Source organism: Condylura cristata, unplaced genomic scaffold, assembly GCF_000260355.1.
Source record: "Condylura cristata isolate star-nosed mole 26May11 unplaced genomic scaffold, ConCri1.0 scaffold00020, whole genome shotgun sequence".
Taxonomy (NCBI): domain Eukaryota; kingdom Metazoa; phylum Chordata; class Mammalia; order Eulipotyphla; family Talpidae; genus Condylura; species Condylura cristata.
The window spans coordinates 23366472-23382882 of NW_004567121.1; the positions used below are offsets into that span (position 1 = coordinate 23366472).

Genomic DNA, 16411 nt, shown 5'->3' on the forward strand with positions numbered 1-16411 from the left:
ACAGTATAACTTCAACATATGCAAGTAAACAGGAAGCTTAATAAGGTACTAAATTTGCTTTGCTTTTCAACTTACAGTCCTCTGAAAGAGCCTAATAATTGAGAAGAATGCAATTAATTTGCGGTTTCTGCTTTAAATATCCTTGGATTTAAGTGGCAAAAAGGAAAACATATGCATGTGAATTCTTCATAAGAAAACTATATTCTTACTCTATGAATGTAATATAGTAACATAGTTTCCCATAATCTAAAGAATTAAGAGTTTACCTCTGCTTGGTTGAGGCTAGAGTTTGGAACTCGTGGGGCATGGTGGCTCAGAGCAGACAGACAAACCAGAATGAGATGCAATGCTCCAATTTCCAATGCCATCCGCCTTAAAAGCACACCATCATCAGTTGTCAAAGGCGTAGTGCTGAACAAGCTACGAAGGACGTGGAAAGGAAGAGTTGGAAGCACATTGGCTGATGGAGACTGCAGAATATGACCTTAATTAAATGAGAAAACAAAATGTAAAGGCATCATAAGGAAAATTATACATTCACAAAAATAATGAAAATATAATAAAAATTATCTAATTATTATCTTTAGAAAACAACACACTGTAAACAGAACAGTATTATCTTTAAGTTAATAATGGTGTCTGGAAAAGTTCTGTAACAACATATAAATGACAAAAGAAAATGGTTTGTTACTATGTCAAAATTACTACAAACTAAATTAAACTAAGACCTAACAACTAAAAATGAAGCACTAATAGTTTCTTACAACAGTTGAAATTTAAAAATTAAGTCTCATACACCGAAGTACTCCCTGCATTGGGAGTAACTTCAACCATAAATAGACAATGAAAGAGAGCAATTATTTCACTTCACTTGCAATAAAATTTTTTTTAATGTTATATAGGAGTGTTAAATACAAAGGGAAAAAAAAACACTGAACCATGAATGGTGAGGTAAGACAAACCATTTTGGAAAGAGGTTTAAAATTAAAGCAATTTTTTTTCCTTTCTAAATCACTTTACACCTCCTATCTTCTATCACTAATAGGCATTGCTTCTTAACCCTCTCATCCACTTAAATGACAAAAATCAGGTAAAATGATTTTACATTCTTCAGCTACTAAAATAAGTATTTACCACTAACCTTTGAGATAACACAAAGGTTATTTAACATACAAAAGATATAATTTGATAATTATTTTAAAAACATGTAAAACAACATTTTTAAAGAATTCCATCACTATGAAAATAAAAAAATATATACTTTCCATATGCAATAGTTTCAGTTATAGAAACCAGAAATCAATTCACATCCTTTTATTAAATTTACTTTTGATACCAGGTATATCTTTACTACGTAATATGTGAAACATTTATCACCCTTAATCAAAACCATGTGATTTTATAATAATAAAAAGATACAAATTTTCAAATGAAATGGTCATTAACTGAAGAAGTAAAGTTGAACCAAATAAAAATCTGCCACCTAACTAGGCTACCTAATTTTTCTTCATTTATTTCCTGCTACTTGATAAAATTTCTAGCCCAAATCTCTTATTATTTTATTGTAAAATATGCTTGGACTCTTCCTGATGGCGCAACAGGTTAGGATGCAGCACTGCAAGCTGGCTGCAACCACTTCAGTGTGAGTTCAATCTCCACCCAGGAGGTGATCCACTGCTCCCAGTGGATTTCCTCCATCTGCAGCCTGTTCTGCACCCCTCTCTGTCTCTGGTGAGTCCTCTCACCACCCCTGCAACTCTGGCTTGTACCTCAATTCTGTATGCTTAAATAATCTTTAAAACAATCCCTCTCATAAAATATGCTTTATGTAATACATTAACATACATTATTTAATGTTATATAATATATATATTATGCTACTTTCTTCCTTCTGTTCTTTTATCTAAATAGTGCCGCTAGATTTATTTTCTTAACAAGGATTCTCATCACATCTACTACTTTTACACACTTTAATCTCTTCATTGCTGTTAATAAATCTAAGTTCTTTCTTAAAAGCCTTTCCATGATATGTTAACAACAATAACTTTTAAAATAAACTCTCAGGGGCTTCCCTGGTGGCTCAATGAGTTAAGTCTCAGCAGCCACTGCAGCAGGAGCTCAATCTCCAGCCAAGTTGCTGACCCACATATTGCAACAGACCTCCTCTAACTCACCTGCTGCTACCCTCAACAGTATATTTCAGTAGCTCCACCTGTTCTTCTCCCCACTCTGGCTCCAATGAGTCCTCTCACCTCTCTTCCCCTGCACCTCTGGTCTACACCCCACCTCGTGTACGCATAAATAAATATATTTTTTTCAATAAGAAAAAGAGCTCTTATAAAAATTTCTATTAACAAATTATACCTTCTCATGTAATCTCAGCAAGAAATACCGCTCAAATCATCCTTTCGAAAATAACTCATCTCAATATAAATTAACTCTCTTTAAAGGTCTCAGTAAAAACTACTGTGGTAACTTTATTCTCATTGCTGGGGTAGTAAAGAAATAATCTTACTTATAAGTCTCCATAATACTGTACCTGTCTTAAGGCATCTATAACTTTTTACACATTTATGTTTTAGATATATATATATCAATATATATCTTCCATTGCTGCTACTAAGACATGAATTTGCTACTTGAGGACAGTGTCAAAATAACTGCTTCACCTTTAAATCCCTCTTAATAATGCCCACAAATTTTGTGAAGTGTAAATAACTCTTGAATGACACGAGGGACCCTCCCTGGTTAAAGCACTGTGAATCTAACACAGCCTTCAGCATGAGTTCGATCCTTGGCCAGGGGGGTGACCCACAAGGCACAGCAGACCTCTCCTGACCCGCCCCCTGTTCCCCTCAGCAGTGTATTACAGTGCATCTGCCTGTTCTGCTCCTCACTCTGCCTTTGGTGGATCCTTTCACACACACACCCCAACCTCTGGCTTGTACCCCAGTTTTGTATATATAAATAAATAAATCTTAAAAAAAAAAGATTTTCAAGGAAATATGTATGCTAAGTGGCCATCAATAAATTATTTAGTAGTTTAACTTTGAAAGAAAGGAATTATAACCAAAAGTACAAGTAATTTTTACATAACCTATCTATGTTAAAATTTAATAAGGTAAACACTTACTTCCTTCTCCATCATCTGTCACTCCCAATACCAACCGAAGAAGGCACTGAGCATGTTTTCTCTCTTTCAGTAGCACTTCTGCATAGCCCGGAAGACGAAGAAATAATCCAAAAGCAGCCAAAGAGTGGGCAGGTATAGGGGACATGGTCTGAACTGCTGACTTGATAGGTGGAGGTTCAGCTGCAATTGTTTCCGGAGCTTCATAAACTAATTCCCCTGATTGTTCAATGGTCACCCATTCAAACTGATCACTATCCTTTGGTTTTTCCTGAGTGGTAGATGTTACAACTGGAGCACTCACCTGAAGAAAAATAAAGGTTTGTTTGGCTATTTGCATGTTTCAAAATCAAGTTCAAATTAAAGACTGAAATGTTTTTACTCTTTAGAATATAAGGATCCATAAAGTGACATTAATTTTTTTGAGGTTTCCAAATATCAAGAGTTTCATGCTACCATGAATATAATGGTATCTCATAAGTATATGGTATCTCATAAGTTCCCTTCCTTGCAATTAGGCATCTACAGAAGGCTCATTAAGACTATATAAATATTTTCTTTATCAAGAAAATTTGATACGTTAGAATTACCAATTTTGTAATTCTTAACTATAAACAATAATTACTATGGGGATTAACAATTGGTGACCATAATCCTATCATTCTATCTATTCTATTTGTTAGTTGGTACTGAACTGTAAGTAGAAGTATTCCCTCCTCTACTTACTCATTCATATATTAATGGATATCAGTATGGTTATTTATTTTATTTTACTTTGTAGGCTAAAGCCTGCTATTATCATTTTATTAGTTGCCCACATAGAATCTACTCTGGTCTACTACCATTCCATGTCCATATTATAGAATTTTTCTAAGGTATCCTTTGATTTCTTCTAGTGGAAAGTGATGCTTAAAAAAAAAAAGAATATATGGATACAGGAAAGCATATACTGCTGGAAGTGCACAACTGCAGATTCCTGAAAGGAATCTCCTACCAAGCACTATGAGCAAACATATCTAGGAATCACACATCACACACAAACACACATGTGCACAAGTACAACAAAGCTTGCAGTTTATACTCTAAATGATAGCAGAATTGTGGTAGGAGATTGAAGAGAACACGAAATGCAATATATGATCCTGAACTGGCTCTCTATCCACAAATTCCTTCAAATTATGCTAAAGAAAAGTGATTGTTTTTCTTTTCGTCTTAAAGAGTATCAATGGGACAACTGGTAGATAAAGTAATATCCATTAACTGTTGTGTTTTACTATTAACTATGAAGAGGGAGACATCTTTATTGTTCAAGAGTAGTTTATTTGCAATTAAATGAATAACCCAAATATTTTCACCTCTAATTAGGCAGGCTAGAACTGAAAATTCTGTCCCCTCTGTGATGAGGAAGCCTAAGTCTCCACAGCTTTTTCACCATTGCCATTTGCCTGTTCAAAAGAGTCCTAACAATGTATATATAACTCAAGAAACTGGTTTCTTTCAGTTTCCTTTTCTCCCATTCACCTTTCTGAATTCCTCCCCATTCCATTTCCTGCCAGTATTAAAGAACCCAATTCATTAAGCCCAAAATTTTGTTAAATTCTATCTGCCAAAAACACACAAACTGATGAGAACTCTAAGGAGAAAAGTTCAGATACAATTTCACCCTGTGTGGTTCCATTCTTTCTATGTTTAAAGCCTGTCTAAGCTCTTTTCCTCCCTGGCTGCCTGAAGATCCATAGCCATCATAGCTGACACAGTAACTACCCAGACCAGGAAGTTCATGACCAACTGGCTGCTTCTGTGGAACTTCTTCATCTGGGAAAAGCTATCTGAAACGTACAAGACCAACCCTGACGTCATCTTTTATCTTTGGATTCAGAAACCATTTTGGGTGTGAACTGGTTTATGATTCCTTGGATTATGCAAAGAATAATGAACCCAAACCTAGACTTATTAAGACATGACCTGTATGAGAAGAAAAAGACCCTAAGAAAATGAGAAAAGGGAGGCAAGAATAGAATGAAGTCAAGAGGACTACGAAAGTCAATGTTGGTGCTGGCAAAATGAAGAAGTAACGATTCTGCACTGAATTTATTTGTGGTGATTAAGCATATTATTCACAAGAGGATTTGAAAAATCTTTTATGTGTCTGCCTGTTGAATAAAACAAATCCCCACTAATACTGGCTGTTTTTGGTCCTTCTCAGAAACCTTTAAACAATTGTTTTTTAAAAATACTTTTCCCAGAAATGTAACTATTTATAATTACACATACACACATAAATTAATCTTATGCCTAAAAAAAAAATCTTATGCCTACTATTCTCCATGTACAGTTTATAATTTCATGGGAAAGGTGATGATGTTATGAAGGATGGTACAAAGCAATATTCCTCACTGGTTGACATTCTAGGATAACTGGGTCCTCTCTCCTTGCTAAGTACTTTAGAACTGTAATTTCCTGATCCCTAAGGTTTTTGTTGAACAGTTGTTATTTCTTTATTGCTGTTTTGAAAGCAGTGAGTCACATTTTCTTTTGGCTGATTAAAGACCTTATCTTTGTCTTTTTTTAAAACAATTTACCATGATCTTCTTCTTTTTTTTAACCATGATATTCTTTTTTTTTAAATTTTTTAAAATTTATTTATTCATGCAAACAGAACTGGGGTATAGGCCAGAGGTGCAGGGGTGGTGAGAGGATTCACCAGAGACAGAGTGGGAAGCAGAACAGACCGACTGACCAAGTACACTGCTGAGGGGAGCAGCGGGCGGGTCAGGAGAGGTCTGCCACGCCATGTGGGTCAACACCGGGGCAGGCGGGTATCGAACTCATGCGGAAGTGGCTTTAGCTTCTCAGTGCAGTGCTTTAACCCACTGCGCCACCATGATATTCTTAAGGTATGGCTATCCTACTTCGGGATTACAGAAATTCTTGAAATTGCTTAGGCTTTATATCAGTTTTGGAAATTTTTTTCCTTTCAGTAATATTTCTGACCAGTTTTATCCACTCCTTTTCTGCATCTACAAATTCACATTAAGTTGTTCACTTCTAGCTATATAATCCATAAAACTCTTATGTTCTTTCTATCCCTTATTCTTTGTATGCTTTAGATTGGATATCTTTTGGCTTTCTACTTCACTGATTTTGTAATTAATAATGTTCAATCTATTCTTAAATCCATCTAACAGTCTACTTTTCTTTTTAAGATTTATTTATGCATACAGAACTGGGATACAGGCCAGAGGTGCAGGGGCAGTGAGAGGATTCACCAGAGACAGAGTGGGGAGCAGAACAAGAAGATCGATGAAGTGCACTGCTGAGGGGAACAGCGGGCGGACCAGGATAGGTATGCCGCGCCATGTGGGTCACCTCTCTGGCCTGGAATCGAACTCGTGCTGCACGGGCTGCCATTGGTTCATAGTACTGTGCTTTAACCCGTTGTGCCACCAGGGAGGGCCCCTAGTAGCCTTCTTAATTTGAAGTATTAGAAAGTAGTAACATAACCTATAAGTCTGATATTATCATGATACCAGACAAATGACCTTACAAGAAAATAATGATCAAAATTAGAATTTGTTTCCTACGCTGATGTAACACATTACCACAAACAGTGACTGAAAAAAGTCAGCAAATTTGTATATTTTTACCAACCCCCCCCCCACTAAAACCACAGAATTTATTATTGTGAAAGTATAGAAAAGAAATCTAAAACATGGGGCTCAAGTCCAAACACTTGACTCTAAAATATCAAAGTGCTCCTTCTAGAGGTTCTCATGGGGCATCAACTCACTTTCTTGCCTTTGGGCTGCTTCATTCAGATCTCTACTTGCTTCCATCATTTTACCAACTCCTTTGACTTTCCTACCATCACTATATCACTTTCATTATTCTTGGCTTCTATATAAAAAGCAGGTGAACCACTAGTAATATGTCCAAATTATTCAAACAACTTTCTCTGTTACTGAGTATGCTAACACTTAAATTTTCTGAGGCACTAGCAAAAGTTGAACAGTCACATACCTGACTTTTTCTCCAGAGCATGCTTTTCTGATACTGAATCTCTAATTTTAGCATCTTTTACAATCTGGATAGGCTGAGAATTTCCAAAAGTGTCAGGTGCTAGTCGCTTGTTCCTTAATAGTCTTTCCTCAATTTATCTTTCCTCCCACATTTCAGTATAAACAGCAAGAAGAAAACAGATACATTTATACTTTATGTGGAAATCTCAACTAAATGTCCAAGTTTATCACTTTTAAGGACTGCTTTCCACATTTCAGACCCAAATGAGCTAGAGTTTTTACTGCTTTCTTTGATTTCAAGTAACATGTTTTTCATTTCCTTCTAAAGCTCACCATCAGCACATTCAACAATCATGGTTAACAGTGTGCTTAGGACAATATAGGTATCCTCTAGGAAATATCATGTTTTCTATGTTCTTCCACTTTCTACTGGGTACTTACTAGCAAAGACTTTACCATCCACTGTTTCTACTAAAAGTCTCTTAAGGATAATCTGGACTTCTATTTATCGTGGCCCTAAAATTCTATTACCTTCTGCCAACTATGAAATTCTACTACCACTTCCACATTTTTATGTGTTTAGCAGAACAAAATCCCCCCATCTAGGTTAATAGTGAAGGTAATGAATCATAAAGAATACTGAATCCGGAAAACTATTTCCAATGATCAATGTTAGAATGTGGTAGTCTTTTTTATTTCAAACTTGACATCGATCCATTTTTTAGAAAACTAATATTTCATTCATGTTTTTGGCAATTACCTATGCCAAGGGATAATACCTTAAAATAAGAAAATACCTTCACTTTTGGAATAGTGGTTAACAATAACTATTGTTTAGGTATTGTGGGTTGAATTGTACATCCACATACAACGACCTACACCAAATATGATCAATTCCTACCAACCCCCAGAACTTCATTTAGAAATAAAGTCTATACAGATAGATATAATGAAGTAAATGTGAGGACATACTGGATTAATTAGGACGAACCCTAAATTCCATGACTAGTGTCCCTATTTGAAAAGGGAGAGAAATAAACAAATAGATAAACAGAAAGATCACAGCCATGTGTAAACGTATATAGAAATTGGAATGAGGCAGCGTGAAGCCAATGAATGCAAAGAAATAGCAGAAACCACCAGGAGTTAAGAGACAAGGAAGAATTCTTCCTTTGAGCATTTATAGGGAGCATGGCTCAGATTTTCAGACTGCACTACTTATGAAATATAATCAATTTTTGTTGTTTTAAGTCACATACAGTTTGTGGTACTTCATTACAGCAGCCTGAGGAACTCAATACAGGCATCTGTATACTAAGTACATCAAATTTTAGAGACAAATTTCCCTACTTTATTAAACAAACTAAATGCCTCTATTTATGATTTTTTATGCACAACACTCCCCCTAGAATATGAAAGCAATACATCAATGACATTAATAACAAATGAAAGTACTTAAAGTAATACATTTTTTAACTTCCTAAATTGGAAATGTCATCTACAACTGGAATAAAATTTATGCAAAGAGACATATTTAGGCAGCAATATTAGGTAACACTACTATTTTATTCTCCCATTTCTGGTTAATACCCATAGTTACTATCACACCTGAAAAACAAAAATGTTACATTATGATGACCATGAAATCAAGTTAAATGATCCTGGCTAATGTGTTGAACCTTCAACTTTTCTTTAGCACTAATTAATTCTCACAAACCTCTCTACAGGTTGACTTTAGACATTTATACAATACGGGAAGACTATACGACTATAAAGGAAAGAATACTTCCAAAAGGTTGACACAAGTAAATTTAAAAAAAAAAAAGCAAAGGATTTTCCTGTAGAATGATATATTCAGTTAGGATTCTGACCTGTTGGATTACTTCTGGATATAGCATTGGTAGTCTTTCAGCAATAAGAGCCAGTCCACCCATTCCTGCAAAAACCTGTAATGGTGACTGAATAGGACAGGTTTCGAGTAAAGACTCATCCATTATCCCGTCCATACATTCATCACTTGGAGTGAGAGCTTCTTCTTCTGGACAACTTCCAAGCAAGTCTCCATGATCTAGAACAATAAATTACAACAGATATTTTTATAATACTCTTTAACCTATAAGGCAGATAATGTTATCACATAATTGACATAAAAGCAAAAAGATCTCAGAAACTTTACTGATACAGCTACAATAAGAGTAGATGCCACAAAAATCTTGAAACAACTTTAGATATTGCCACGTATAGTCTTGGCTACTTAAAGTATGATACACGCAACATTATTATTGGCATCCCCTCGATCATAACTTCTGTAATGTTGAATTTCTGTTCCCAACCCAGACCTTCAAAGTTAAGAATCAGTATATAATAATATAAACCAATTAAGTTTAAGAAGCTATGCCTTTTAGCTTATGGTAATAGTCCATACTATTATGGAAATAGTAAAATAATTAAAAATGTCATAGTTTATCCAAAAATAAGTTCTTAAGAGACTCACAGAAGTATTAAACTATGTACATTTTTCTCTAAATATCCAGTTAGGAAAAACTGACTACTGATGACATCTCCTACTAAAGACTAAAAATTACACCATACTGGGGCCTCCCTAGTAGCACAGCAGTTAAAGTCTCACTTTTTTTTTTTTTCTTCTCAAGCCACTATACCAGTCACTGCAGCACAGTTTCAATCCGCAGCCACTGAGCTGACCCCCATGGCACAACAGACCTCTCCTGTCTTGCCCACTGCTCCCCTGAGCAGTATACTTCAGCTGATTTATCTGTTCTGCTCCCTATTCTGTCTCTAGTGAATCTCTCAAGCCCCACACCTCTGGCCTACCTACCAGTTCGTGTATGTATAAGTAAATAAAAAGAAATCTTTAAAAATAGGAAAATTATACCATACTGGCTTATTCTTGAATTTCTCTGAGGAAAGCCAAAAGGTTAGTATGTTCACATAAAACTAGGCCTAATAACCCTTCTTCATCATCATCATCATCATCTTCATCATTGTACTACAAAACTGGAGTAAGGAAATGGAATAAAATTAAGAAAAAAAAGGAAAGGTTCATAACCTACCACTGAATTTAAATCACTGGGAAATTAGACATTAAAACTAGATGGCATCACTATTAACTCTGAAAATCTTTGCCCCAATAACATATAGTGAGAAATAGGAAACAAAATGTTTTAACACAGAACAGGAAAATTTTTACATTCATATGAAAAATAGGCAGTAGAATGTACTTTTAGAAATATTTACTAGAAAACATAATTAAAATAACAAGGTTTAAAATAAGTATATGATCAACTTTTGTTCAAATAAATATGTTTATAACTAAATACCATTTAAGACAAATTACCAAAAACTAGAAACCCTAAACAGGAGTTCTCATTTTTTAATATAAAGGTATAAACAACTAATAACTCAAGAAGAAATAATGCTAGAAGTCAAAGCGCATGTGCTCATAAGTGACATATGAGAGGAATTAAGATGAATTTTCCAAAGGAAATAATGACATTTTTAAAATATTTACAAATAATGAAGTCATTGAGAAAAATAGTCCATTAAGTTGACATAATATAAACAAATGTAAATTAAGTACTGGTGACAGAAAACCCTGCTTCCTTAGATTACAGACTGTAGTTTTAAAGGAGTATCACACACATACCTTTCTCAGGGTGTAATCTTTTAAAAGAATCTGTTTTTGACAGACTTGGGTCTGTAATAACTCTTGATCCTAATTTAACAGTCAGGTCTATTGAGCGGTAACCTTGAGGAAGTTTTCGGTCATACAGGAGAGTTAAAAGCTGGGCGAGAGTCATTTCAGAGGGCAAAGGCTGGCCTGAAAACAACATGAACATGTTACACCTGGAATCCAACAAGCAGACATTAACTTGGTTTCAGTTAGTTCGTCTTACTGAATTATAAGTAAGGGTTAAATCAGCACAAATTTTCACAATTTAAAATCAGCTAATGGAAAGCTTAAAAATATATTTCTGACACGTGTGAACAAAGTCTTTAGAAAGTGTTAATTAGGCCCTAAGCAAATCCCATTAAGTCTTGCAGCCACGGCAAATAGAAGCAAAAGATATTCTCATAAATCTGGGATTCAATCTTTTCCACAAAAGCCAAAATATTAAATATTTTAGGCAATGTAAGCCAGATGGTCTCTGCTGCAAATACTCTCTGTAGCATGAAAACACATATAGGTGATGAGTGTAACAGTACTCCACTAACTTTGTTGTTTTTATTTTTTACAAAATGAAGCATCAGTCAATGGGCCATAATTTCTTGAGCTTTGGTATCAAGAATATAAATTTAAGAAAGAAAATCAAAATTAATCAGCAATTCTATTGTAATGACAAAACACAAAAACAGATAAACTGTTTATCAGTTTGGACAATGGAAAAATACTCATCAAATAATGTTTAAGCTGAGGGGAAAAATACTGTTTAACTTTCAGTGGAATATTTAAGAGATCCATTGCTAGAACTAGTTCTTCAAACTGTGCCTCACATTGTTTCTCATATAACTGGCTATGAAATCTCTGATATAGCACATGAACAACAAAATTTAGTAAGCTGATAAAATATATTATGCAACTTAACAGTGATAAAAAGGTTGTGCAAAATGTTACTCTTTTGTTCTCACTTCTCTTGGAGGGAACTATATAAACACTTCGCTAACTGATCTCATCATGAACAGCACCTTATTAAGCATAATTCTGATAACTATACATGTGTTGTATAAAGTTATAATAAGTTTATTAAAAGTTGTTATACATTTTATCATTGTGAACAATACCTGCCAAGAGTTTGTGAAACAGATGAAACACTGGGACAGTAATTATTTTGCTGGCAGTGTCTGCACCTGCGGAAGCACCTCCAATTTTATCAGGCATTGTCCTCCCTCTCCTGGATGGTGGGCGAGGTGGTGTGGCTGACACAGCCCGTTTAGATTGGGATTTCAACCCTAAAATAAAAGCAACATGTAGATCCTATGTAGCCAACACAGTGCTGATGGAAAATTGTGAATCTCCATTATTTCCACAGGCACCATATTCCTATTAATGCCAAAAGATGGAAATGTTCCTTTCTAGGTCTCACCATTCCATTTGCCCTCTATGAACAATTCTGATGATACATTTGTACTTATTTTGCAAGAAATTAAAAAATAACAGTAGCTACAATAATCTCTGAGGCACAGATAACCATCATTTAATAGAAAATATTTTGCTCAAATCTATGTGGAAATCATGGGTCTTAATTTTCCTCTGAAATAAGGCTACACGTACAATATTTGAGGAATAAACAATAATCTGCTCTTTTGAACGAAAATCATCTCACTACTATTAAGGAAAATATTAACCTAAATTATGTTGTCATTATTTATTCTACTTCCACATAATAATAGGAATATAATTCTCTGAACACTGTCCTGCATAAATGGAGTATCTAAGTTTTCATCATGTTCAATATCAAATGAAAATATAGTAACCACTAGACATAAATGACATAAATAACTGGACTGCCAATGATTGACATTTCTTAATGAGTATTTTTACATCTAGGACTAACACATCATTCATTTCAAGTCAGTTTTATGCATTCCAACTTTCTGTTACATAAAATTGCCACAAACATTGTGGGAAGATTGTTGTATTTTCAAAAAGTTAAAAAAAAAAAGTTATTTTTAAAAAAGGATACCTGAAGCAACAACAACACTGTAGTTGTCCTGAAATCCATTTTCTGCCTTCACTTTCTCTTTCTCTTCATGGTTTTTCTTTTCTTTGTCATCTTTTTGTTCACTAATTAGTTTAGCAGTGATACTTGGTGTATCTGTAAAAAAACATTATTTAAATTCATTGTTTTATCACATCACTAAAAAAGGAAGCAATAAATCAACCAGAAAAAGGGTACACACAGTTACACGGCCACTAAATTGGAAGGAAAGTTTAAAAGCACTAGAAGTTATGTTATAAAGAGTAAAGCCTGCCATTCAACCCTTGCTTATACTGAACAGAAAGATACTCACCACTGAGTATCATAAGTCAGTATACTTTCATTCAATCTCAAGGAAATATTACAAACTATTAATATCACCTTCAGAGATAACCAAAAACTATTATAAAAATTTGCTTTATTTTAGGCACAGGTAAAAGTATTTACACTAAAATTTAATTGAGCACTCACAAAATGCACATCAACAGAGAATATTGTTTGTAATAGGACCTGATACAAACTATAAAGGGCAAACATGACTTCTGCTCACTATATAGCTGGAAGAAACTTTAAAACAAACATAAAAGAACAAATCATAGTAATAGAGTATTCTTTTCTAAAATTTAAGTATCTTAGATAACATAATACTATTAAACTAGTTCATTAATAATATATAATTAATAAATGATTACTAAATAAAGATTTCATATATAGTACTCAGAATCAGTACTTTCCTTACTTTAAGATATAGGATGCTTTAAAAACTATAATGTATTTAGGGCTTCCCTCATGATGCAGGACTTAAAAGTTTCAGGGCTATCAAACTGTTGCCAGCCACTGCATCCTGAGTTCCATCCCAAGATAGGACACTGACACACATGGCACAGCAGAGCTCTCCTGACCAACCCACTGCTCCCCTCAGCAGAGTATTTCATCGATCTGCCTGTTCTGCTCCCCACTCTGTCTCTGGTGAATCTTCTCAACCCCCATACTTCTGGCTTATCCCCCAGTACTTACTTAAATAAAATCATTTTTTTAAAAAAATGGTTAAAAAAATAAATAACCATGATATAAAAATGTGACTGGCTGATGATCTAATTTAACCAGCATGAAATCCATGATAGTGAACATATTCCTTCTGGTTAGTGTTTTATAAGTCTTCATCTATACTGTTTTCCATAGGGTAGGAATAGTCTCCATTTCTACAAATAGTGTACAAAAGGGTTTCTTTTTATATACATCCTCACCAACATTTGTTTCTCATCTTACTGAAATGTATCACTGTCAGGTTTAAGATATCTCATTGTTATTTGGTGTGTATTATTGCCGATATAAGTGATGATCAGCATTTTTCAAGTACCTGTTGGGTATCTCTATGTCTTCTTTGGAGAAGGGTTTAGCGCTTCTGCCCATTTTTCGATTGGGGTTTCTTTTTTTTTTAAGATTTTTTTATTATTTATGCAAACAGAACTGGGGTACAGGCCAGAGGTTACGGGGAGGTGAGAGGATTCACTAGAGACAGAGTAGGGAGGAGAACAGGAAAACTGACTGAAATACACTACTGAGGGGAGCAGTGGGTAGGCCAGGAGAGGTCTGCCGTACACCTCTGGGATGGGGCTCAAAATCATGCTGAAGTGGCTTTATCTTCTTAGTGCTGTGTTACCAGGGAAAGCCCTGGTTTTTCTTTATACTGTATTAATCTGTAGACCATAGATATCAGCCCCCTTATCAGATATTTGGTGTCCCAATATTTTCTCCCATAAGTATGGTGTATTTTTTTATTTTACTTTTTGTAAAGATTTAATTTACTTATTCATAAAAGAAATGGTGTGTAGGCCGGGGGGCGGCATTTGTAAAAGGAGCCACCAGAGACAGTAGAGAACAGAATAGGCAGATTGACTGAAATACACTACTGAAGGGAGCAGTAGGCGAGACAGGAGATGTCTGCTATGCCATGTGGGTCACACCCCTGGCTGGGATCAACACATCTTACAATCCTCTCAGTTTCTTAGATGTCTATAGAACTTTTCCTTCAATTCTCATTCTATTTGAGCTTTCTCCCCTTTTCCTTTGTGAACATACCTAGAGGTTTCTCAGATTTTACTCTATCGAACCTAATAACCTGAAACAAAAAAGCTTAGCTACTCTATGGTGAGAGAATTACATCAATGACTTCCCGCAACTTGTTTATACTCCAAACTGCCCATACAACAGTACATACAATGTATATCACACCAAAAAACTACATCTGCTTGAATACATTTGTATGTTATAAATTTATGTTCATGTATTTTGTCCATTTCATTATCATCTCCAAATTCTTCAAATTATGAAGATTATCTTCAGTTATGAAGTAAATGCAGCAAAATAGTTACTAAAATAAAACTCCATATACATCTAATCTGACGTAAAAGAAAATTAAGAAAATTTGACTTGCCTGAAACTCTATCAAGAACTTCTGATAATGTTGTTGAAACTGGCAAATGTAGTGTACGAAACTTGTGGCCTGCTCCATACATTGGATGCTGGATGACATGACTAGTAGCATTAATTCTACCTTTGTAGAGCTAAAAATTAAAAAGAAATCAGTAAGTGCATTTTAGAAATACTTATGAAAAAATTTCAAAAGCATGAAATAAGAAAATTCTATAATGTACCCAAAGTATAAAGGATTTATTTTTATATTTCCTTAGAGGTAGCACATTTATTTGCCATGTGATTTGTCTGTGAACTTTTATGTTACCATTATTGTACTTAATACCCTTGTCACTTTCCCTCCTCCAAATCAAATTATACTTTTGACAGTAAGGTATAAATAGGTAATTCTAGGCAAAGTTACCCAAGAATTTTAAGCCCTACCATTAACTACAAAATTAATCTAGTTTCAGTTTGCTTTATTAGAAATCAAAACAAAGATAATTATAACTTCTACTTCTGAAATTATAAAATACCTATACATTCAGATACTCAGTAAGATTTAATGTAGCTATTAAATACTCACTGGACAGGGAGACTGAAGGAACATTGTTACTTTCTCATCCTCTAGCATCAATTGCAAAAATAATCTCCGGATAAATCCTGAAATATTCCCAGATGTTGGAAGGGTTCCTCTTTGAGGAGAGGTCTGAAATAGTTCACAGAGAACCTGGCAAGGCAAGAGATTTAAAAATTAAATGCATAATTTATTTGCATTTTGAAGAGTAAAGAATTAAGAATGTGAATTAGCAAGCATATTTGAATACTTCAAAAATTATATAGTAATTATTCCATATTAAAATACAGGACATAAAATTTCAAGCTAGCCAAAAATATAAAACTAATTTTGAAATATCCATCTCATGGCTCTATCAAGTTGGTAATTTAAGAATTTAATTTTAGCTTCCCAGTAAATCCTCTAGGCAGCAAAGTATCTTGCTCTTCTTTACAAAGTAAAATCATTCCATATTTATTGACAAATTTGTCACCTAGCCTCTATATAGAGTCTGACCTGAGTAAGGTACTGATACATGAGGGTTTAAAAAAAGAAGCTGTTTGTCATTTATTCA

The 16411-nt window shown here is 34.4% G+C and overlaps 1 protein-coding gene across 1 annotated transcript in view; it reads right to left on the minus strand.

Moving 5' to 3' along the window:
* BIRC6 (baculoviral IAP repeat containing 6) overlaps positions 1–16411 on the minus strand; it is a 176847-nt gene that overhangs the window by 38397 nt on the left and 122039 nt on the right. Inside the window, exons 56-63 of the mRNA XM_004686308.2 lie at positions 15868–16011; positions 15304–15433; positions 12852–12983; positions 11950–12117; positions 10814–10987; positions 9021–9217; positions 3134–3434; positions 267–484 (exon numbers count right to left, since the gene is read on the minus strand). Of these exons, the coding sequence (XP_004686365.1) occupies positions 267–484; positions 3134–3434; positions 9021–9217; positions 10814–10987; positions 11950–12117; positions 12852–12983; positions 15304–15433; positions 15868–16011 (1464 nt within the window). The remainder of the gene's footprint in view (positions 1–266; positions 485–3133; positions 3435–9020; positions 9218–10813; positions 10988–11949; positions 12118–12851; positions 12984–15303; positions 15434–15867; positions 16012–16411) is intronic.